This window comes from Aedes albopictus, chromosome 1 (assembly GCF_035046485.1).
Source record: "Aedes albopictus strain Foshan chromosome 1, AalbF5, whole genome shotgun sequence".
Lineage (NCBI taxonomy): Eukaryota > Metazoa > Arthropoda > Insecta > Diptera > Culicidae > Aedes > Aedes albopictus.
Window position 1 is genome coordinate 326,922,381 of NC_085136.1, and position 22,571 is coordinate 326,944,951.

The window sequence follows — 22,571 nt, forward strand, 5'->3', positions numbered from 1 at the left end:
CAAGTCGCACTTGATTATCCTGGCTTTGCTCACGTGCAAAAAGAGGCAGCTTTTCAAAATCGACCACATTTGTTTACGAATTTTTAAGATTTGTGCTTTTGAAAACGTGAGTAGGGGTGCAAGTCCGCCATTGTGGCAGCCATATTGGTACTCTCTGAAGTTTCTCCTTAAGGAAAACACATAACTAGATCCGATTTTCTCACAGAATTGTAGGCAAACATCTATTGCAAGTTTATACACAACAGCAGAACTTTAAATTATTATTTCAAATCTGGGTTTTTATGGAGGCATGTCTTGTGATGTGTTTTACAAAAATGGGTGACACTTGATCCCTTTTTGAGCACATGGTTCATTTAAAGAGAAAATAATTTTAGATGTTTTGGATGAATATGTTTGGTAGTATTCACATTAAACTATGCGCTGTGCAATTTTGACACGATTTAGTGCAATTCCCGCAAAATAATTGAGATTTTTTTTTCTGAAATCACCTAAAAGATTTCTGAACGATTCAAAACAAACCATCAGCCGTTAAAAAATAATGCAATGCACAAACTAAACCACTTCAGATGTTCAGATGTAGGTTTGGAAAAAAAATACGCTAGAAGAATACTGGTTTTGATTCCGAGAAAACATGGGGGGAACAAGTCTCCCGAGAGATCAAGGCTCCCCAGTCTCCCCTATAACGTCAACCCAATTTAATGAAGATTGTTCGTAACACGTATGTCTTTCCAAATGAATAATCTCGTGTTTGCGCCTATAGAATTAACAGATTTGTAATCACTATTATTCTATTTTTCATGTGCAGTTGCATCGTAGCGTTCCTGTGATACACACTTCATCAATACTTTTCGACGTCTGCTATCTACAGGGTTGTTTTCAACAAGCAACATATGTTTCCTTCTTCTAATATCGTTTTTTCAACAACTAGGTAGCACTATCGTTGCAAATATGGAAAGTTCGGCTGGATCTGTCAACGTTGTATCGGGTGCCTCTCATATTGTCACGTGGACATTTGAGTTTGATACGAAACGTTATACAGCGTATAAAGAATGGGCTGTAGAGTCCGACGACTTCTGGATGTTAGGTAATTCGTGGAAACTATGCCTCCATTTATGGATTGACCACACTGGATTCAGGAGGTACGTCGACGCTTTCTTGAGAGTTTCTGATTTCAAAGATCAGGCTAAACTAAATTCAAATCATCTCAGATACTTCATATATGCATTGGGGAATGCCAATCGAAAAGTTTATTCTTGGGCCAGTGTGGCCCTAAAGTATTCGCCAGGAGGGTGGCGCGGACATAGAGACGGAAGCGTTGAGCCATACTCATTTCTCAAAAACGAAGAAGTATTCCCTGGAGGCATACTGACATTACGTTGTGAAATAATTTCCGGAGAAAATGAATATAACGCTCTACCGGAATATCAGCTTCATAACCAGTTGAGAATGCTGACTGACGAAAAATATACGGATGTCACCGTGGTGGTTGGAGAAAGACAAATCAGAGCCCACAAAGTCATGTTGGCTGCCCACAGCCCCGTATTCGAAGCGATGTTTAGAGCAGACATGCAGGAAAGCAGCCAAAATGTGATTAAAATTGATGATTTTGACTTCGAAGTAGTGAGGGAAATGCTGATCTATATATATTCGTATTCTTCGCCGAACATTGAAAACCTGGCCGGTAGCCTCCTAAGAGCAGCGGACAAATACGACTTGGGCAGACTGAAAGCACTCTGTGAGCAGACGCTCAGTGCCAAAGTGACGGTGGATACCGCGGTGGAATATCAAGCCCTTGCCGCGCTTTGTAGTGCAGCTTCGTTGCAACGGAGTGTCGCAAAATTCATCGCAGACAATATAGCGGAGGTACTAAAAACAGATGAATGGAAACTTATGGTACAAGGGCATTCCCTCAGTTACGTTTTGCAGAAGAATAAACAAAATGTTGAGCACAATGATGAAGAGTACCACCTATCAAATAAGTTGAAGCCAGCCTAGAACGGATCTACGGCAATTTTCCATCTGCAACAGACTTGTCTCATTAGAACGTGAAATTTTAGCTAGGGTAGTTGTCCCGATCATTGTGGTATCAGGCACAGTGTTTCTAACGCCACATACCATACCATATTTCTGTAGCTTAAAATAAGCTGGTAATGAGAAGCTAGTGTTGGAAAAGCCACAGCATACAACTTTTCACTGATTCGTTTCCAGACTATACAATATACAGCCACCATTTTGATTAAAGTTTCAAGAAGCTTTAAGATCCTGACATATTTAATATATAACGGTATTCAACACAAACAAAACAAACAATAGCGAGTATTTTGTCTTACAGAAAATCAAAGTCCTGAACAATGTATCAAGGTAAACATATGAACAAAATAATTAATCAATTCTTCTATTCAATGGAATAAGTTTAAATAAAACTACTGGTACAGATTTGAATATTTCAAACTATGTTTTTTAATTCCCTAAAATAATATCCGATAGCTTTTGCGTATACCTAGCGACCGGCGAAAGGGGTGGTTACATATTCTAGTGCGAATAACTAGGGGAACCGTACGTTTGTATCGCCGAAATCCATCTTGCGGAATTCATTTTTACTGTGTTACATTTCGCGGAATGACACTTGATGGAATGAACCAAGTCGCGCAATGCACCGGTTCGCAGAAAATCGTTAAATAAGAGAGACAAATATTACTGATCGACAGATAATATCTATTAGGTTATAAATTAAAATTTAAATCAACAAATAAAAAATTAAATATTTCTCTTGCCAGCCTTTGTTTGAAAGATAGATGAAACCTATGATAAAAAGATAATATAAGTTACCGAACGAACCCAGCCCAACAGCATTAACATTCCGCTGACTACCGTCTACCCCCGTTGGTTTGAACGACACCTCATGCAAACCAGCGGGGTTCATTTTTTAATTTGAACTTCTAGTAACCCTGTGGGCATCAAAACACACACTGTTGGTTACCCTTTTTGCTGTTTTGTTTTGATTCTGCGTTCCTTTTCACCCCGTTCCATAAGCAGAATGACGTTTGAACCATTTTTAGTTTGAACGATGTGCAGATTAGAGGGGGTCAAATTAAAAAGTGTTCAGATTAGATACGGTCAAACCAACGAGGGTGACGGTACGCGAAATCGCACACCGGCCATTCATGCTGTTCCATAATTTCGTCGTCCGTCATTCGTAATTGTGAAGCAGAACCGTAGACAGTAAGCTAAAGCATTGTCCACTTACACTGCAAAATATTTTTGCTGGTAATCAGCAAACTTTGCTGATTTTTGGCGTGCTGATTGCAATCAGCAATACAAATTACTGAGTATCAGCAATTATTTTTCAACTTGCTGAACCATCCAGCAATTTTGACAGTTGATCAGCAAAGTTGTGCTGAAATTCAGCAAAAATGTTACTGAAATTCAGCAATTTCTTTTGCTGATTTTTGGCGTGCTGGAAGCATTTCAAAAATTTTGGTGTGTAGACTCTTGAATTCTAAGCCGCCATTTTGGATTTAAGTGCGCCGTTTTGGATGTTCTGGTTGCCATCTTGAACTCCAGACTTCTTCCCTATACCCATATTAAAAGGCTCTAGAGCCTCAAACTTCATTAAACAGCCGCCATTTTGGATACTCCGGGCGCCATTTTTGACCTCCGGACATTTTCTCCACGCCAAATATAGCCATATTGAATGGCTTTAGAGCCAACAACTCAATTCAACAGACGCCATCTTGAATTTGGAGCCGCCATCTTGGATTTTAGACCGCCATCTTGAATATATTGGTCTGCATATTTGGACTTAGGACATCTTCCTCATACCAAATATACACAACCCATATTGCATGGCTTAAGAGCCTAAAATACCGTTAAACAGCCACTATCTTCAATTTGGGACAGCCGTCTTGGATTTGGTCTCCAAAACATTTTTTTAAGCCGCTATCTTGGATTTTAGACCGCCATCTTGGGTATTTTGGTCATCAATTTTGGACTCCAAACATCTTCCCCAAGCCAAATATGCCCACATTGCATGGTTCTAGAACCGGAAAACAGCCACCATTTTCAATCTGAAGTAGCCATCTTGGATATTTTGGTCATCAATTTTGGACTACAGACATCTTCCCCATACCAAATATACCAATATAGCCTGGTTTTAGAGCCTAAAAACATCATTAAACAGCCACCATAGTGAAGCTGGAGCAGCCATCTTGGATTTTAGACCGCCATCTTGGTTATTTTCGTCGTTATTTCTGGACTCCAGACATCTTCGCTATGCCAAATATAATCCATATTGCATCGTTTTAGAGTTTAAAACAGCCACCATATTGAACTTAGTTTTCTAGAGTGAAGAACCTCATAAGTAGTGTCTTTAAGCTTGTTTTTGTCAATTATCTTTGAAAAATACGTAATCAATTGAAGTTCGTCGTTAGGCAAAGTTGTGCTCCCTGTGTTCCGCTCTACAATTTGTTCTTTGACACCAAAGTTCTAGCTATTGTCGTTGTTTTGCAATTTCGATTTAAACATCGTATTTTGGATAATAAGTTTACAACCGCAAGTGTAAACTAAAACGGTAAAGGCTCGTTTTTGCGCACTGTGTCACAGCCGCCTGCCGAAGCAATGACGAAGCGGCTCTTGTGATTCCGGGTTTCAGAGGCGTCGAAGCGTTACGGTGGCGGTTTCGTGGGTTTCTGAGCGTCTCGGGTGCGTTCCATGGGATCCGAGGGGGTTTAAAAAGGATTTTGAAGGCATTTCAGGAGGTTTCATAGCATTTTCGACGGCATTTGGAGTAACGCCTGAGTAACGGTGGAATTTTCGAGGGTTTTCTGAGTTCTCATCAGAATTCTCGAAGGATTTTCGCTAGAATCCTCGTAGGATTCTCACCAGAATCTTCGTAAGGATTCTCACTAGAATACTTATAGGATTCTCACCAGAATCCTAGTAGGATTCTCAGCAGAATCCTCGTAGGATTCTTGCTAGAGTCCTCGTAGAATTCTCGCTAGAATCCTCGTAAGATTCTCTGCAGAATCCTCGTGGGATTCTCAGCAGAATCCTCGTAGGATTCTTGCTAGAGTCCTCGTAGAATTCTCGCTACAATCTTCGTAGGATTCTCGCTAGATTCCTCGTAGGATTCTCGATAGAATCCGCGAAGGGTTCTCGCTAGAATCCTCGAAGGATTCTCGCCAGAATCCTCGAAGGATTCTCGCCAGAATCCTCGTGGGATTCTCGCTAGCATTCTCGTAGGATTCTCGCTAGAATCCTCGTTGGATTCTCGCTAGAATCCTCGTTGGATTCTCGCTAGAATCCTCGTTGGATTCTCGCTAGAATCCTCGTAGGATTCTCGCTAGAATCCTCGTAGGATTCTCGCTAGAATCCTCGTAGGATTCTCGCTAGAATCCTCGTAGGATTCTCGCTAGAATCCTCGTAGGATTCTCGCTAGAATCCTCGTAGGATTCTCGCTAGAATCCTCGTTGGATTCTCGCTAAAATCCTCGTAGGATTCTCGCTAGAATCCTCGCAGGATTCTCGCTAGAATCCTCGCAGGATTCTCGCTAGAATCCTCGTAGGATTCTCGCTAGAATCCTCGCAGGATTCTCGCTAGAATCCTCGCAGGATTCTCGCTAGAATCCTCGTAGGATTCTCGCTAGAATCCTCTCAGGATTCTCACCAGAATCCTCGAAGGATTCTCACCAGAATCCTCTGAGGATTCTCACCAGAATCCTCTGAGGATTCTCACCAGAATCCTCTCTGGATTCTCGCCAGAATCCTCTCTGGCTTCTCGCCAGAATCCTCTCAGGATTCTCACCAGAATCCTCTCAGGATTCTCACCAGAATCCGCTCAGGATTCTCGTCAGAATCCTCTCAGAATTCTCGTCAGAATCCTCTCAGGATTGTCGTCAGAATCCTTTCAGGACTCTCGCTACAATCCTCATTGGATTCTTGCTAGAATCCTCGAAGGATTCTCGCTAGAATCCTCGTAGGATTCTCGCTAGAATCCTCGTAGGATTCTCGCTAGAATCCTCGTAGGATTCTCGCTGGAACCCTCGTAGGATTCTCGCTAGAACCCTCGTAGGATTCTCGCAAGAATCCTCGTAGGATTCTTGATAGAATCCTCGTAGGAATTTGCTAGAATCCTCGTAGGATTCTCGCCAGAATCTTCGAAGGATTCTCGCCAGAATCCTCGAAGGATTCTCGTTAGAATCCTCGAAGGATTCTCGCTAGAATCCTCGAAGGATTCTCGCCAGAATCCTCGAAGGATTCTCGCCAGAATCCTCGAAGGATTCTCGCCAGAATCCTCGAAGGATTCTCGCCAGAATCCTCGAAGGATTCTCGCCAGAATCTTCTCAGGATTGTCGTCAGAATCCACTCAGGATTCTCGTAAGAATCCTCTCAGAATTCTCGTCAGAATCCTCTTTAGGATTGTCGTCAGAATCCGCTCAGGATTCTCGTCAGAATCCTCGTGGGTTTCTCGCTAGAATCCTCGTAGGATTCTCGCAAGAATCCTCGTAGGATTCTCGCTAGAATCCTCGCTAGAATCCTCGTAGGATTCTCGCTAGAATCCTCGTAGGATTCTCGCTAGAATCCTCGTAGGATTCTCGCCAGAATCCTCGTAGGATTCTCGCCAGAATCCTCGTAGGATTCTCGCTAGCATTCTCGTAGGATTCTCGCTAGAATCCTCGTAGGATTCTCGCTAGAATCCTCGTAGAATTCTCGCTAGGCTTCTCGTGGGATTCTCGCTAGCATTCTCGTAGGATTCTCGCTAGCATTCTCGTAGGATTCTCGTTAGAATCCTCGTAGGTTTCTCGCTAGAATCCTCGTTGGATTCTCGTTAGAATCCTCGTAGAATTCTCGCTAGGCTTTTCGTAGGATTCTCGCCAGAATCCTTTAAGGATTCTCGCTAGAATCCTCGTGGGTTTCTCGCTAGAATCCTCGTAGGATTCTCGCAAGAATCCTCGTAGGATTCTCGCTAGAATCCTCGTAGGATTCTCGCTAGAATCTTCGTAGGATTCTCGCTAGAATCCTCGTGGGATTCTCGCTAGCATTCTCGTAGGATTCTCGCTAGAATCCTCGTAGGATTCTTGCTAGAATCGCAGACGGCTAATAACAAGACAGACATCTACCCTCTTGCTCCATATACTCTGAGAACTTCAAGCACACTAGCGCCGCTAACGACTCCCGGGAACAACATTATGAATAAGTGTGCGTGAGATGCTACAGTTCCCGTGTACGTATTTGCATGTACACGCGCACAGTCATGTTTAATGTTCCTGTGAATCGTTGAGGGCGTTTCAACCTTGTCGCTGAATCCTCGTGGAATTCTCGCTAGAATCCTCGTACGATTCTCGCTGGAATCCTCGTAGGATTCTCGCTAGAATCCTCGAAGGATCCTCAAGAATCCTCGTAGGATTCTCGCAAGATCCTCGTAGGATTCTCGCAAGATCCTCGTAGGATTCTCGCAAGATCCTCGTAGGATTCTCGCAAGAATCCTCGAAGGATTCTCGCTAGAATGCTCGTAGGATTCTCGCTAGAATGCTCGTAGGATTCTTGCTAGTATCCTCGTAAGATTCTCGCTAGAATCCTCGTAGGATTCTCGCTAGGATCCTCGTGGAATTCGCGCTAGAATCCTCGTAGGATGCTCGCTAGAATCCTCGTAGGATTCTCGTACGATTCTCACCAGAATCCTCGTACGATAATCACCAGAATCCTCTCAGGGTTCTTACCAGAATCCTATCAGGATTCTCACCAGAATCCTCTCAGGATTCTCACCAGAATCCTCTGAGGATTCTCACCAGAATCCTCTCTGGATTCTCGCCAGAATCCTCTCTGGCTTCTCGCCAGAATCCTCTCAGGATTCTCACCAGAATCCTCTCAGGATTCTCACCAGAATCCGCTCAGGATTCTCGTCAGAATCCTCTCAGAATTCTCGTCAGAATCCTCTCAGGATTGTCGTCAGAATCCTTTCAGGACTCTCGCTACAATCCTCATTGGATTCTTGCTAGAATCCTCGAAGGATTCTCGCTAGAATCCTCGTAGGATTCTCGCTAGAATCCTCGTAGGATTCTCGCTAGAATCCTCGTAGGATTCTCGCTGGAACCCTCGTAGGATTCTCGCTAGAACCCTCGTAGGATTCTCGCAAGAATCCTCGTAGGATTCTTGATAGAATCCTCGTAGGAATTTGCTAGAATCCTCGTAGGATTCTCGCCAGAATCTTCGAAGGATTCTCGCCAGAATCCTCGAAGGATTCTCGTTAGAATCCTCGAAGGATTCTCGCTAGAATCCTCGAAGGATTCTCGCTAGAATCCTCGAAGGATTCTCGCCAGAATTCTCGAAGGATTCTCGCCAGAATCCTCGAAGGATTCTTGCCAGAATCCTCGAAGGATTCTCGCTAGAACCCTCGTAGGATTCTCGCAAGAATCCTCGTAGGATTCTTGATAGAATCCTCGTAGGAATTTGCTAGAATCCTCGAAGGATTCTTGCCAGAATCCTCGAAGGATTCTCGCCAGAATCCTCGAAGGATTCTCGCCAGAATCCTCGAAGGATTCTCGCCAGAATCCTCGAAGGATTCTCGCCAGAATCCTCGAAGGATTCTCGCCAGAATCCTCGAAGGATTCTCGCCAGAATCCTCGAAGGATTCTCGCCAGAATCCTAGAAGGATTCTCGCCAGAATCCTCGAGATTCTCGCCAGAATCCTCGTAGGATTCTCGCCAGAATCCTCGTAGGATTCTCGCCAGAATCCCCGTAGGATTCTCGCCAGAATCCTCGTAGGATTCTCGCCAGAATCCTCGTAGGATTCTCGCCAGAATCCTCGTAGGATTCTCGCCAGAATCCTCGAAGGATTCTCGCCAGAATCCTCGAAGGATTATCGCAAGAATCCTCGAAGGAAAGATTCTCGCCAGAATCCTCGAAAGATTCTCGCCAGAATCCTCGAAAGATTCTCGCCAGAATCCTCGAAGGATTCTCACCAGAATCCACTCAGGATTCTCACCGGAATCCTCTCAGGATTCTCACCAGAATCCTCTCAGGATTCTCACCAGAATCCTCTCAGGATTCTCACCAGAATCCTCTCAGGATTCTCACCGGAATCCTCTCAGGATTCTCACCGGAATCCTCTCAGGATTTTCACCAGAATCCTCTCAGGATTCTCACCAGAATCCTCTCAGGATTCTCTCCAGAATCCTCTCTCAGGATTCTCGCCGGAATCCTCTCAGGATTCTCACCAGAATCCTCTCAGGATTCTCTCCAGAATCCTCTCTCAGGATTCTCACCGGAATCCTCTCAAGATTCTCACCAGAATCCTCTCAGGATTCTCACCAGAATCCTCACAGGATTCTCACCAGAATCCTCACAGGATTCTCACCAGAATCCTCTCAGAATTCTCACCAGAATTCTCTCAGGATTCTCACCAGAATCCTCTCAGGATGCTCACCAGAATCCTCTCAGAATTCTCACCAGAATCCACTCAGAATTCTCAACAGAATCCTGTCAGGATTCTCACCAGAATCCTGTCAGGATTCTCACCAGAATCCTGTCAGGATTCTCACCAGAATCCTGTCAGGATTCTCACCAGAATCCTGTCAGGATTCTCACCAGAATCCTCTCAGGATTCTCACCAGAATCCTGTCAAGATTCTCACCAGAATCCTGTCAAGATTCTCACCAGAATCCTGTCAAGATTCTCACCAGAATCCTGTCAGGACTCACACCAGAATCCTGTCAGGATTCTCACCAGAATCCTGTCAGGATTCTCACCAGAATCCTGTCAGGATTCTCACCAGAATCCTGTCAGGATTCTCACCAGAATCCTGTCAGGATTCTCACCAGAAGCCTGTCAGGATTCTCACCAGAATCCTCTCAGGATTCTCACCAGAATCCTCTCAGGATTCTCACCAGAATCCTCTCAGGATTCTCACCAGAATCCTGTCAGGATTCTCATCAGAATCCTCTCAGGATTCTCATCAGAATCCTCTCAGGATTCTCACCAGAATCCTCTCAGGATTCTCACCAGAATCCTCTCAGGATTCTCACCAGAATCCTCTCAGGATTCTCACCAGAATCCTCTCAGGATTCTCACCAGAATCCTCTCAGGATTCTCACCAGAATCCTCTCAGGATTCTCACCAGAATCCTCTCAGGATTCTCACCAGAATCCTCTCAGGATTCTCACCAGAATCCTCTCAGGATTCTCACCAGAATCCTCTCAGGATTCTCACCAGAATCCTCTCAGGATTCTCACCAGAATCCTCTCAGGATTCTCACCAGAATCCTCTCAGGATTCTCACCAGAATCCTCTCAGGATTCTCACCAGAATCGTCTCAGGATTCTCACCAGAATCGTCTCAGGATTCTCACCAGAATCGTCTCAGGATTCTCACCAGAATCCTCTCAGGATTCTCACCAGAATCGTCTCAGGATTCTCACCAGAATCCTCTCAGGATTCTCACCAGAATCCTCTCAGGATTCTCACCAGAATCCTCTCAGGATTCTCACCAGAATCCTCTCAGGATTCTCACCAGAATCCTCTCAGGATTCTCACCAGAATCCTCTCAGGATTCTCACCAGAATCCTCTCAGGATTCTCACCAGAATCCTCTCAGGATTCTCACCAGAATCCTCTCAGGATTCTCACCAGAATCCTCTCAGGATTCTCACCAGAATCCTCTCAGGATTCTCACCAGAATCCTCTCAGGATTCTCACCAGAATCCTCTCAGGATTCTCACCAGAATCCTCTCAGGATTCTCACCAGAATCCTCTCAGGATTCTCACCAGAATCCTCTCAGGATTCTCACCAGAATCCTCTCAGGATTCTCACCAGAATCCTCTCAGGATTCTCACCAGAATCCTCTCAGGATTCTCACCAGAATCCTCTCAGGATTCTCACCAGAATCCTCTCAGGATTCTCACCAGAATCCTCTCAGGATTCTCACCAGAATCCTCTCAGGATTCTCACCAGAATCCTCTCAGGATTCTCACCAGAATCCTGTCAGGATTCTCACCAGAATCCTGTCAGGATTCTCACCAGAATCCTGTCAGGATTCTCACCAGAATCCTGTCAGGATTCTCACCAGAATCCTGTCAGGATTCTCACCAGAATCCTGTCAGGATTCTCACCAGAATCCTGTCAGGATTCTCACCAGAATCCTGTCAGGATTCTCACCAGAATCCTGTCAGGATTCTCACCAGAATCCTCTCGGGATTCTCACCAGAATCCTGTCAGGATTCTCACCAGAATCCTGTCAGGATTCTCACCAGAATCCTCTCAAGATTCTCACCAGAATCCTGTCAGGATTCTCACCAGAATCCTGTCAGGATCCTCACCAGAATCCTGTCAGGATTCTCACCAGAATCCTGTCAGGATTCTCACCAGAATCCTGTCAGGATTCTCACCAGAATCCTGTCAGTATTCTCACCAGAATCCTGTCAGGATTCTCACCAGAATCCTGTCAGGATTCTCACCAGAATCCTCTCAGGATTCTCACCAGAATCCTCTCAGGATTCTCACCAGAATCTTGTCAGGATTCTCACCAGAATCCTGTCAGGATTCTCACCAGAATCCTGTCAGGATTCTCACCAGAATCCTGTCAGGATTCTCACCAGAATCCTGTCAGGATTCTCACCAGAATCCTGTCAGGATTCTCACCAGAATCCTGTCAGGATTCTCACCAGAATCCTGTCAGGATTCTCACCAGAATCCTCTCAGGATTCTCACCAGAATCCTCTCAGGATTCTCACCAGAATCCTGTCAGGATTCTCATCAGAATCCTGTCAGGATTCTCACCAGAATCCTCTCAGAATTCTCACCAGAATCCTCTCAGGATTCTCACCAGAATCCTCTCAGGATTCTCACCAGAATCCTCTCAGGATTCTCACCAGAATCCTCTCAGGATTCTCACCAGAATCCTCTCAGGATTCTCACCAGAATCCTCTCAGGATTCTCACCAGAATCCTCTATGGATTCTCACCAGAATCCTCTCAGGATTCTCACCAGAATCCTCTCAGGATTCTCACCAGAATCCTCTCAGGATTCTCACCAGAATCCTCTCAGGATTCTCACCAGAATCCTCTCAGGATTCTCACCAGAATCCTCTCAGGATTCTCACCAGAATCCTCTCAGGATTCTCACCAGAATCCTCTCAGGATTCTCACCAGAATCCTCTCAGGATTCTCACCAGAATCCTCTCAGGATTCTCACCAGAATCCTCTCAGGATTCTCACCAGAATCCTCTCAGGATTCTCACCAGAATCCTCTCAGGATTCTCACCAGAATCCTCTCAGGATTCTCACCAGAATCCTCTCAGGATTCTCACCAGAATCCTCTCAGGATTCTCACCAGAATCCTCTCAGGATTCTCACCAGAATCCTCTCAGGATTCTCACCAGAATCCTCTCAGGATTCTCACCAGAATCCTCTCAGGATTCTCACCAGAATCCTCTCAGGATTCTCACCAGAATCCTCTCAGGATTCTCACCAGAATCCTCTCAGGATTCTCACCAGAATCCTCTCAGGATTCTCACCAGAATCCTCTCAGGATTCTCACCAGAATCCTCTCAGGATTCTCACCAGAATCCTCTCAGGATTCTCACCAGAATCCTCTCAGGATTCTCATCAGAATCCTCTCAGGATTCTCACCAGAATCCTCTCAGGATTCTCACCAGAATTCTCTCAGGATTCTCACCAGAATCCTCTCAGGATTCTCACCAGAATCCTCTCAGGATTCTCACCAGAATCCTCTCAGGATTCTCACCAGAATCCTCTCAGGATTCTCACCAGAATCCTCTCAGGATTCTCACCAGAATCCTCTCAGGATTCTCACCAGAATCCTCTCAGGATTCTCACCAGAATCCTCTCAGGATTCTCACCAGAATCCTCTCAGGATTCTCACCGGAATCCTCTCAGGATTCTCACCGGAATCCTCTCAGGATTCTCTCCAGAATCCTCTCAGGATTCTCACCGGAATCCTCTCAAGATTCTCACCAGAATCCTCTCAGGATTCTCACCAGAATCCTCTCAGGATTCTCACCAGAATCCTCACAGGATTCTCACCAGAATCCTCTCAGGATCCTCACCAGAATTCTCTCAGGATTCTCACCAGAATCCTCTCAGGATGCTCACCAGAATCCTCTCAAAATTCTCACCAGAATCCACTCAGAATTCTCACCAGAATCCTCTCAGGATTCTCACCAGAATCCTGTCAGGATTCTCACCAGAATCCTCTCAATATTCTCGCCAGAATAATCGCAGGACTCTGACCACAACCGTCTAAAACAACGCGACGATTAATCAAGAAACATCCACATAAAAATATAGCTATACGATCAGTTATCTTTTCCTAAATCCAATCCTTTAGACCCCTACATCGAGATCGAATTTTGCGACGCGCTTCTTCAAAGCGGCTTTTTCTCTCCTGGAAGCAGTGATGGAATTGTTCTCATCATGAAGCAAGTGTGAGTTAAATTCGCACCCGCCTGCTTCATGAGTAAGAAGCAAAACGAAAACAAAAACACTCATGAGTTTTTATTCGTGAAAAACTAGTAGAGGTGCAGGAAGTGCATTTAAGCGTGGTTATATTCAATAGTAAATGGAAAATGGTTATATTAAATACACGAGTACGTTTGTTTTGGTTTGTGTCTACTCAGCTACAATCTTCATCATTTTCCATTCCTGTCTGGAAGAGGCGAGTCCGCTGCTTCCGCTTCTGTTTGTATCATGTTACGTTCTGCCGGGTATCATGCTGCAGCATTGCCGCCTGTGGTTCGTTATATATCTCTGCACTCCTCACACCCAACAATACGTTCGATCGATTTCTTTCCACGTACCCGACATCGTTTGTGGCTGCTTGTTCGGAAACGTTGCCTCGAGACGTATGCGCGTATGAAGTAGCGAAATCCGGTTGTTTCAGTCGCCCTAGCTCGTACCGAGGCAGCCTTCGGTACCGAAAGTTGTTAATTACAAAGTGTTTTGGGTGTAGCTCCATCATCAACAGGTAATGTTCGGAATCAAAGCTAGCGCCACGATGAGACAGTCGCTCTCGACTCACTTTAGCATTGACTCAAGCCACTATATTCCAGCAAGGCGATAAATTTCCAAATCCATTCAATCTAATGATCTTTTTTGAAGATTTGCTCAAATAAAAAACGATATTGATTTATTCTTTCGATAATACACTTAACAGTAATATAATATCAACATACGTAAAATATTGCTTCTATAACACATGTAACTATTCTACTTCCGCAGACCGCCACCCTCGGCGGCCAGCTTCGATTCACACAGCCTCTTCACGTGCACTTGGTTCAGAACCTCCGATTGACGTAAAATTTTCCTAATATCACCAATCCGTCCATGCTTGTTCGCATACAGGTAGGCCGTCTTCAACTGCCCAGTGATAATGTAGCAATGGATCTTCAGCCCGACCTCGCTGATCCGCTTGATCAGTCCCTCTAGCGACGATTTCACGTGCGAACTGCTCCCGTGGATCGAGATGGCCGTCTCGACCGCGTTCTTGATCAGCTCGTCGCAGAAACTGTTGGTATCGACCGTGGCGGCACTATTACTAACGATAGCCTGCAACAACCGATCTACCTCTTCGACCTGCGACTCTCCGATGAAGTACTTGGCCGTCAGGCTGTACACCCGCATGCTGTTCAGGTTGAAGTCCTGGATCACTCTACAAAGGGATGGTTGGGTGTTAATGCGCGAGGATTCGAAGTGTCCGAATATGCTAAACTTACCTATACGAAAGTCCGAAACCTTCCTCAATGTTCTTGCCGCAAACCAGTATCAGTACCGCCAGTTGAAGTTTCTCGTGAACCGTACCGAACAGGGTCGGTATTTTATGGTATTCTATGAACAGCTGGATAACAAAGGAACAAAAGTCATTCTGGGAATAATCGTTACATACTACACCTCACATACCTTCGGCAGCAATCCCACCACGTCCTTCCCGTGGGCCTCGCAGTTCGCCAGGAACTTCGCCACCTCCAGCTGGCGCAGTATCGTGTTGATGTGGTTGTTCAGCTCCTTCGGTTCCATCTTCATCAGCAGGCTCTTGTGCGTTTCGCCTCCCCGCACGCCCAAGCTCTCCACGCTGATCTCCTCCCAGTTGCACGACTCCAGCTCCGACTGCAGATGGGCGGCGCTGTTCTTCAGGTGGAACGTGTTCGCCTCCAGATCGGTGAAGTTCTTCGCGTCCATCGAGTAGAACCGAACGCAGGTCATGCTGGCCCGGATCGGGTCGCCTAGTAGTAGTTGTAGGTTATACAGGCAGTTCAACATCCGGTTCGTTTCCAGGTAGCGGCAGCTGTAGATGATGTACGCTCTCCAGGTGAGTAGCGTTTCGTCCATGCTGCTCATCACCTGGATGACGGTTTCGAGGCGACCGGTTTTCAAGTATGGCAGGATGATCGTTTGGAGCATAACCTCCGGATCAACCTGCTGCATCAGCACGTACTTCATGGCAGGCAGGATTTGGCGATGTTTGATCAGGAAGTTCGTCACGTCCTGATGCGCTCCGTACGTTAGTAGATAATACATGGACTCTTCGAAGTATCTAGTGCTCATAATGCAGTCCAAGGTCTGCAGATAATCGGAAGAGTTTCCGCTGCTGGTCAGGGAGGTATCCTTACTGCGAAGGGCTCGTTTTTCTGGCAGAAAGTCGGTGTAGTTGCCTTTGGTGATGTGCTTCAGATTGGAGAGCGTGTTCAGGATGTTCAGGGCAGGCTCGTGAAGTGGAATGTTATCTTTGGTTTTCTTGCGGATGCTGGAGGATAGTGAAGTGTTGGAGTTCTTGATCATACTGGCTCTGGCGACAACTTCCGGAGGTTGTGCTTGTGCCGTCGATTCAAGAATACTGATGATTTCCAGCAGTAGCGGTGGACTTTTCGCAGGACGTTTGATGGGGATCGCTGTTTTGTAGTTCGCCAATTTAGTTTCCGGAGATTCTATACAGTTTAGGATTGTACTATTGTCGGCGTCCGTAGAGAGCTTCTGCAAGCAGTAGGAGAACTTATCGCGTGCCGTTTCGTAACATCCTGCACGTAGACAAGTTGTACCCCAAGCAGCCATTACGCCACTGGTTGAGAATCCACATTTCAGGGACAGCTCCAGAGCAAGACTCCACTTTTCCGCCAGAACGAGCGCATCCCGCAGCTTCCGTAGATTTGCACTACTCATCGATTCCTGTAGCAATAACGACTCGCAATCGTTTTTCACGATCGAAAGTATGATCTCGGCATGCTCTTTCATCTTGTCCGCTTCGGAGAACTCTAGTCCACGAACCTTGGCCGCCAGTGTCAGGTTCAGCAGCATTCGCGATACCAAAGCGTAGTCCAACTCCGGGTTAGGATATCCCGTACGGATAGGACGTAGCAACGTTTCCAGTTTGGCGCAATGATACAGCAAGAAGTTCGACAATTCCTCATTCTGGCTATGGAGATTGCAGATGGCCAGACATTGACTGGTGGATGGAGCGTATTCATAGCTGTATTCTTCTCGAATGATGTTATCGTTGCGTACGTTTCCCGTCAGCTGCCACTCGTCGAGGTTCTGAAGATTGGCCAGCACGTTAGACGCCTTCGCTGGAGCACTAAATGTCGTTTGGGACTGCCTCACACAATCTTCACAGGCTCGTACCGGTACATTTTCGTAGAGTTCCGGAATCTCCAACTTCTTCTTGGAACACGAATGACAAACTACTCTGCCGCAGCGACGGCAATGATGACGACGGTTCAGCATCGAGAATACGCTCCTTCTGCAGCACATGCACTGGGATGCATCCTCGTCCCGAACCCAGGCGTCCTTAGTTGGAACCGTCTTTGGCATGGTGAAAGCTCCGCACAGAGAATCCAAGCTGGACAAATCCAAGCTAGTATTAAGCATGGATGCTTCTGATGTTCCAGATTCACTCGATACGCGGTAGTCTAGGGCTTTGCCTGCGTAGATTCTCAACAGACAATCGACGCACTCGTTGGTAATGAAGTGATTATCGTGAGTGGCATCCAAATCGATCGATCCACTGAGGCGTAAGCGAAGATCACGAATACATTCGCGTTGTTCGAAGCAGGTGACGCAAACTTCGTCCTTCAACAGTGGTCGAACGGACTCCATCACAGTCGAAAGAAGCTCCAGCTTGGAGTTCATCAGGTATTGCTCTATGATCAAGAGCGGCCTGCTGATGAGCTTCCAAAGATGGTTCGAGTCTGTTTCCGGAAGATGATCGAAGATCGCCAACGAGATCCTGTACTTTTGGTACTTTTTCGTGTTCTCTCCGTTATTCTCGAGGTACTCGATCGCATGCTTGATAATTGTCACGCTCCTCACGCGCAGCAGGGTAGATTCGTAGAAATCCACCACGTGTTGTTTGGACATCCCTTCGATTATGGCCAGAAGCGCTGAGCAGTCTTTATTGCGTTGCGATGCGTCTGTCACGCCAATTGTGAAGATGTCGAACAAACCAGAGTCTTCAGCCGGCTTCAACGGGTGCATTTTGATCCAACGAGAACACAGTTCGTACATATTCTGCTGTATCAAGCGTTGCATGATGGTTACCTTGGAGTTGTCCGAGAGGTCCCGAACTGCTCGCCAATCATCGTTTTCCATAACGACTCCTAATTCGGAGTAAACTTGCAGCTTGAACTTCCAAGTTTCCAACGATTGCCGGTAATCCACGTTCAGTGAGGAAACGTTTCGCGACAAAAGAATGCTGCTGATCAACTCCAGAACTGTTGGACCCTTCTGAATGAGATCGATATTGTGCAGGAGATATTCTGCTTTTCGATTGATGTCTTTGGTTGTTTTGACGATCGCTTCAACGGGTATCACTTGGTCCAAATCTTCCGACTTCAGCAAATTCTCTACGATCTCATGTCTCAAATCTTGGAGCTTGTCATAGTCTTGGAGAGACTCTCGCTGAAGAACGTAATCCAATGCACGAAGGCGCTGAATTTCTCCACAGTTTTCTTGGCTCAGAAGTAACTGCGCCTGAAAGCGATCGAGATCCAGCGCTGCCGACATTTTCGAATCGTAAAGAGGTTCGAAGATCTTCACACAGGAGAGGTTCTTCAAATTTGTCAACAGTGTAATCCCTGCATCCAAGCCAGCAATCTCCTTCAGTAGTACACCTAGCAGATCATTCTTTCCCGAAACGTACTCGACGACATCTGGTAAAGCCTCCGGACTGTCTTCCAAGTTGCGGCCAACCTCTTTGGCAAGGTATTGAACTATCATGTGAACCAAGTTCGAATTGGTGCCGGCTACCAGAGGTTCCAAAACACCCAAAGAAACATTCTTTTCAAACACCAGCGTCCCCACCACTTCCTGCAGATCCGTCCTCATGATGTCATTAGAAGAAAACGATTTCCCATCGCCCTCGGACAGCTTCATCAACTTCTCGGCACCTTCCACGAACTTCCGGATCTTCTTACACACGGCCCAGCGATCACCCTTTCCATCCCCCGTGAAGTCCTCCAATGACCCGGACGAAATCAGCGCACGCCGACTGTCCAGCAGTGGTCCCAATTGAGCAGCTTCCAGAGGACACACTTCCTGGCTCAACAACCGATGGAATGTCACCAGTTGCTTTCCAACGATTTCACTGGCTCGTAACAGTTGCATATCGTCGATCAGCCGCTTCAGAAAACCCACGTATGCGAACCGTTCGCCATTCATGTCTTCCACCGGTTTGTCCAGGCTCTTCGACACCAGGTTGTACAGATTGAGGCTCAGATCGTAGTTCATCGGCAGGCCCAGCATGAGATCCATGGCGTGGACATTACGCAGGTTGTCTCCACGGAACAGCCGCAGAAACGGATACTGCGTTCCGTACTTGTCCAGCAACTGAAGATCCTGTTCGCTTTGGCGGATTCTCTGTTCGCTGGAGAAGGTTTCCACCGTGCTGATGATCTTGGCCGCCTCGAACCCGATCGCCGTCCTAGATCGGATGTCCTCCAACATGGAACCGCTATTCCGGCGCGTCTGCATGGCATCGTAGCGTGCGATCAAGGGAGCCAGTTTTTCCTGGATGTTTGTGAAACTCTCCATGAAGTGGAGATCGTGACCTACGGCAGTTGTTGAAAGATCTTTACTTCTGATGATGGCCTTGGCTTCGTCCAGCTTCTTGTTGACCAGGCAGAATGTGGCTAGTTTTTCCGGAGATCCGAGCATTTTCGGGATGAGACTTCGAGGTCGCGGCGCTAGTTCGGTGATGGTTGAGTCCAGCGATGAACTCAATTTGTTCGTTGGCGGAAGAGAATGGCGCATGGTTCGGGTCCCAGTGGATCCACTGGACGATACGTGCGGAGGTTTTGGAGCGTTTCGGGAATGTTTGCGCTTTGGGAAGGTAGAATACTTTTTGGTTCGATTCTGAAGGGCTTCGGCACTGCGGAAGATGCTGTCCTCATCATCCTGCACCAAGTCGGGCAGCCTGGTAATGATATTGCTAGAGTCAATGTCCGTCAGTTGAAGCGGTGGATTGTCGCTGCTTCCAAGATTCGAGAATAACGAGATTCTCCAGAGAGCGTCGTTGATTATGTCGATGCATTTGGTGAGGCGGACTTTCAGTTTATCGTCGGCATTGTCGTAGTTTGCGGCGTGAATTCTTTGGGCGGCTACGAATTTAAGGTTGTTTAGGATTGCCTCCAAGACCATGTTTGAACACATGAAACCGACTTGACCGTGAGACCTCTTGGGTAAATGTTCGTAGCGGACGAATAGCAGAGTTAACACGTTTTCCAGAAGACTTACGAACGTTTCGATACTTTCAATAGATTTCAGGACGGCCGTAATGGTGCTGGCTCTGCTTTCCAGAACGTCCGCGAAAGTTTTCTGCTGCGGTGACAACTTTAGGACGTCCATTACGTAATACCAGAGCATCAGCATTTGAAGCGATCGCTCATCTTCCGAGTAATAAACATTCCCTTCGTTCCCGGGTAAGAAATCTTTCAAAATGGCCGCATTCAGCTTATCGTTCTCGGAAATAGCTTCCGACAGCTGTTCAAAATGCGAGGGCAGTATCTTCAAGCCCTTTTTCATGTACATCGCTACCACTGACGGCTCTTTGGCATAATCATCGGCCTGCCATTCGACTTCCTGCCCTTCGAACAAAGCCTGAAGAAGTGCTGTTCGTCGGATCTCCTTCAGATACATTCCTAGGAAACTCCCATCCGCAAATCGGAGTTCTTGTGGAATATCTAGTGCTAGCAACTTCCCTTGATTTATTCCAACGATCAGTCGAAACAACCGGACGTAATCGGAAACAGCCTTATCGTTGAACAGTTCTTCACTGCTATTCAAGACATCCACCATGAAGTGCCGCTTATCTTCAACAGCTGCCAGAAGATACCTCTGCTCCCGAGTCGTTTCAATCTTTTTGAGGAAATGCTTCAACAACTTTTGCGACTTTCTGGACACCAACGCCAACAGTAACAACTCTCTGTCGATCACATTCTCCTCCAGCATTCGCAGAACGATCGGAACAGCCTGATTAATCGCTCCACTAGACAGTAGATTATTCGCAATCAAATTGTAGAACTTATCAACATCCTCTCGCTCGAAACTCTCCAAGAAATCCAACATGCCCTCGTCGCATATCTCCCGGATGGTGCTGTTCTTCAGGGGTATTTTGCTGGTGGCCAGCAGCCGCAACAACTGACACGTCGGATACGGATTGACCAGCAAATTCTGCAACAGAAAGTGACATCCCTGCTCGGAAAGAGGCGATCCATCTTCGTTTTCGTGCAGCGTTTTGTAGTACGCAATAAGCTCCTGGAGAGTGAAAGTACAGTCAGTCAGTCAGTGGCAATGCTAATCAATGAACAATGAAATATGACGTCGAAGCACCAGCTTCCTTACCTTGCCAATGTGAATGCTCTTGTCCGAAAGAAGCTCCCAGTACTCGTTGAATTTGTCCATAGTTTCACGCACAGACTACGCAGTATGCCACCGCCCCAGAGGACACATTTGACTCGAACGATGCACTTTCCGCACTGTACGACTGAACTCTGAAATGCGATACTCCACCTCAGCAGATTGTGATTGTGATGCGGATGACTGCGGATTTGCGAGCGAGAAATCAAAGTAGGGACGAACGACACTTGAACGATTTGCTTACGCTTACGCTGATGGTGGTGTAGAACACGACTGATAAGAACGATGACTGCACTGGGGAGGGCACTGAATCACTGAATCACAGATGACACGACGGGATAAAGCTACCTCGGTGCGACCGAGGATTATTCTGTGTTCTTATTGTCTCCAAGTTTGTTTATGTTTTGCTCTTTGCTGATGATAGATGCATGCATACAGGTATTATTTGGGTAAACTGACTGGGTCAATGTATACAGTGAAGAAAAGATATCACTAACACATTCGGACAGATGATCAATCAGGTACAACTTACGTTGAGCGCATAGTGGCTGAGGTGCGATGCAAAGAGATAAGAGATCGGATAAGCGTCGAAGCACACTCTGTGGAAACTATATGCAGAACGCATAAACCGTACATAGTAGATGAGTTGCGATGAGTGCGCAGATGCGATGAAGCTGATTTGACGCATGTGATCGCAAGAGAACGCAAGAGAATGCTTGTCGGGTATGGATTTTATGATTCCGTTCGTTGTGTATGTAAGGCAACGCGGATTTAATGTGTTGGGAATGCTAGTAGGTAATATAAAATGCGTTAATATGTTGTTGTTTTTAAACATAACTCAATGCTTTTTCACATGACATGCATTTTGATGGACCAACCGTAATAAAAAATTATCATACTGTCTATCGATCACCATGTAAAATAACATATTTCATTGTATATAAAATAGTATTCCATCAAATCGTTTAAGTTTTTTACAGCATAATTTTGTTATTATATGTATATAAGAATTTTATTTTCTCTGTTCGGGATTTGAATCAAGTGATCAATGTTTGATATGGTCGTTTGTTATTCATGCATGGTATGTGCATGTTATTCATGTGCAAGTTAGAAAGTTTAAGGTTTTATGGTATTTAACTTGCTACATTGCTAAAAGGATTCTTTTAGCAGGTTGCAAAGTTCTGCTTTTTTCTTTGTTAGGCAAAACTATATCTCTTAAGGTGTCATGATGCATCACTATTCTTTCAAACGAATCATTGATTTTTTGCTTTTCAATGATTGTTTGCCACGCGTTTTTGAAGTGATAAAAAACTGTCAATTCTGCAGCCACGGAGCAGAAAAAATATCATCGCAATCACTGCGAGTGAGCATATAGGATGATACTTTTTCATACGAATATTCGTTTTGTTGGCAGAGAATTATCAGTTTGAAATTTCGACCCACATATCCAACATGGCTGCCGATGCTGTTGATGCCGTAAAAAGCCTTAACGAAAGTATGTGACATCAATTTCGATTGATACTCTTTTACCTAATATAAGAACTGTATCGTTAATTATGAGTACACCTAAAAATTGCTATATCTGAAAATGTTTTATCTGTTTTGTAAATTAAATTCAATTACATTGTTTATTGACCATCAGAAAAGCCCATGGTATCATTTTATATTTATTTTTTCGTGGATCTTGCCAGCTCTCGCACCTTCTTCTTGGTGTTCTTC

The 22,571-nt window shown here is 45.6% G+C and overlaps 2 protein-coding genes across 3 annotated transcripts; one reads left to right on the plus strand and one right to left on the minus strand.

Annotated features, from left to right (window-relative positions):
* The first annotated feature begins 986 nt into the window (after positions 1–986).
* Positions 987–2,762, plus strand: LOC134287764 (speckle-type POZ protein-like). The gene has a single exon (XM_062850615.1). It carries the CDS (start codon positions 1,078–1,080, stop codon positions 1,993–1,995), a length of 918 nt encoding a protein of 305 aa, XP_062706599.1. The 5' UTR covers positions 987–1,077; the 3' UTR covers positions 1,996–2,762.
* An 11,347-nt stretch (positions 2,763–14,109) lies between these two features.
* On the minus strand, positions 14,110–21,261 carry LOC109406400 (zinc finger FYVE domain-containing protein 26 homolog). Of its 2 annotated transcripts, none has more exons than XM_062847311.1 (5): positions 21,103–21,261; positions 20,838–21,035; positions 14,907–20,750; positions 14,723–14,844; positions 14,110–14,658 (listed from the first exon to the last, which is right to left on the minus strand). In XM_062847311.1, the coding sequence occupies exons 2-5, from the start codon at positions 20,895–20,897 to the stop codon at positions 14,217–14,219; spliced, it is 6,468 nt and encodes a 2,155-aa protein (XP_062703295.1). In that variant the 5' UTR covers positions 20,898–21,035; positions 21,103–21,261; the 3' UTR covers positions 14,110–14,216. The 2 variants fall into 2 exon arrangements, with proteins under 2 accessions (XP_062703295.1, XP_029723525.2); XM_029867665.2 differs by having other exon boundaries at positions 21,097–21,261.
* Between the last annotated feature and the right edge of the window lie 1,310 nt (positions 21,262–22,571).

What these genes read in the sequence shown, in the direction of transcription:
- LOC134287764 (XM_062850615.1), top strand. Translation starts at nt 1,078, where the DNA reads ATGTTAGGTAATTCGTGGAAACTATGCCTCCATTTATGGATTGACCAC.
- LOC109406400 (XM_062847311.1), bottom strand. Translation starts at nt 20,897, where the DNA reads ATGGACAAATTCAACGAGTACTGGGAGCTTCTTTCGGACAAGAGCATT. An exon ending in TGGTGGGATTGCTGCCGAAG is followed by an intron (nt 14,845 to 14,906) that starts GTATGTGAGGTG and finishes TTTGTTATCCAG; the next exon opens with CTGTTCATAGAATACCATAA. An exon ending in GGTTTCGGACTTTCGTATAG is followed by an intron (nt 14,659 to 14,722) that starts GTAAGTTTAGCA and finishes ATCCCTTTGTAG; the next exon opens with AGTGATCCAGGACTTCAACC.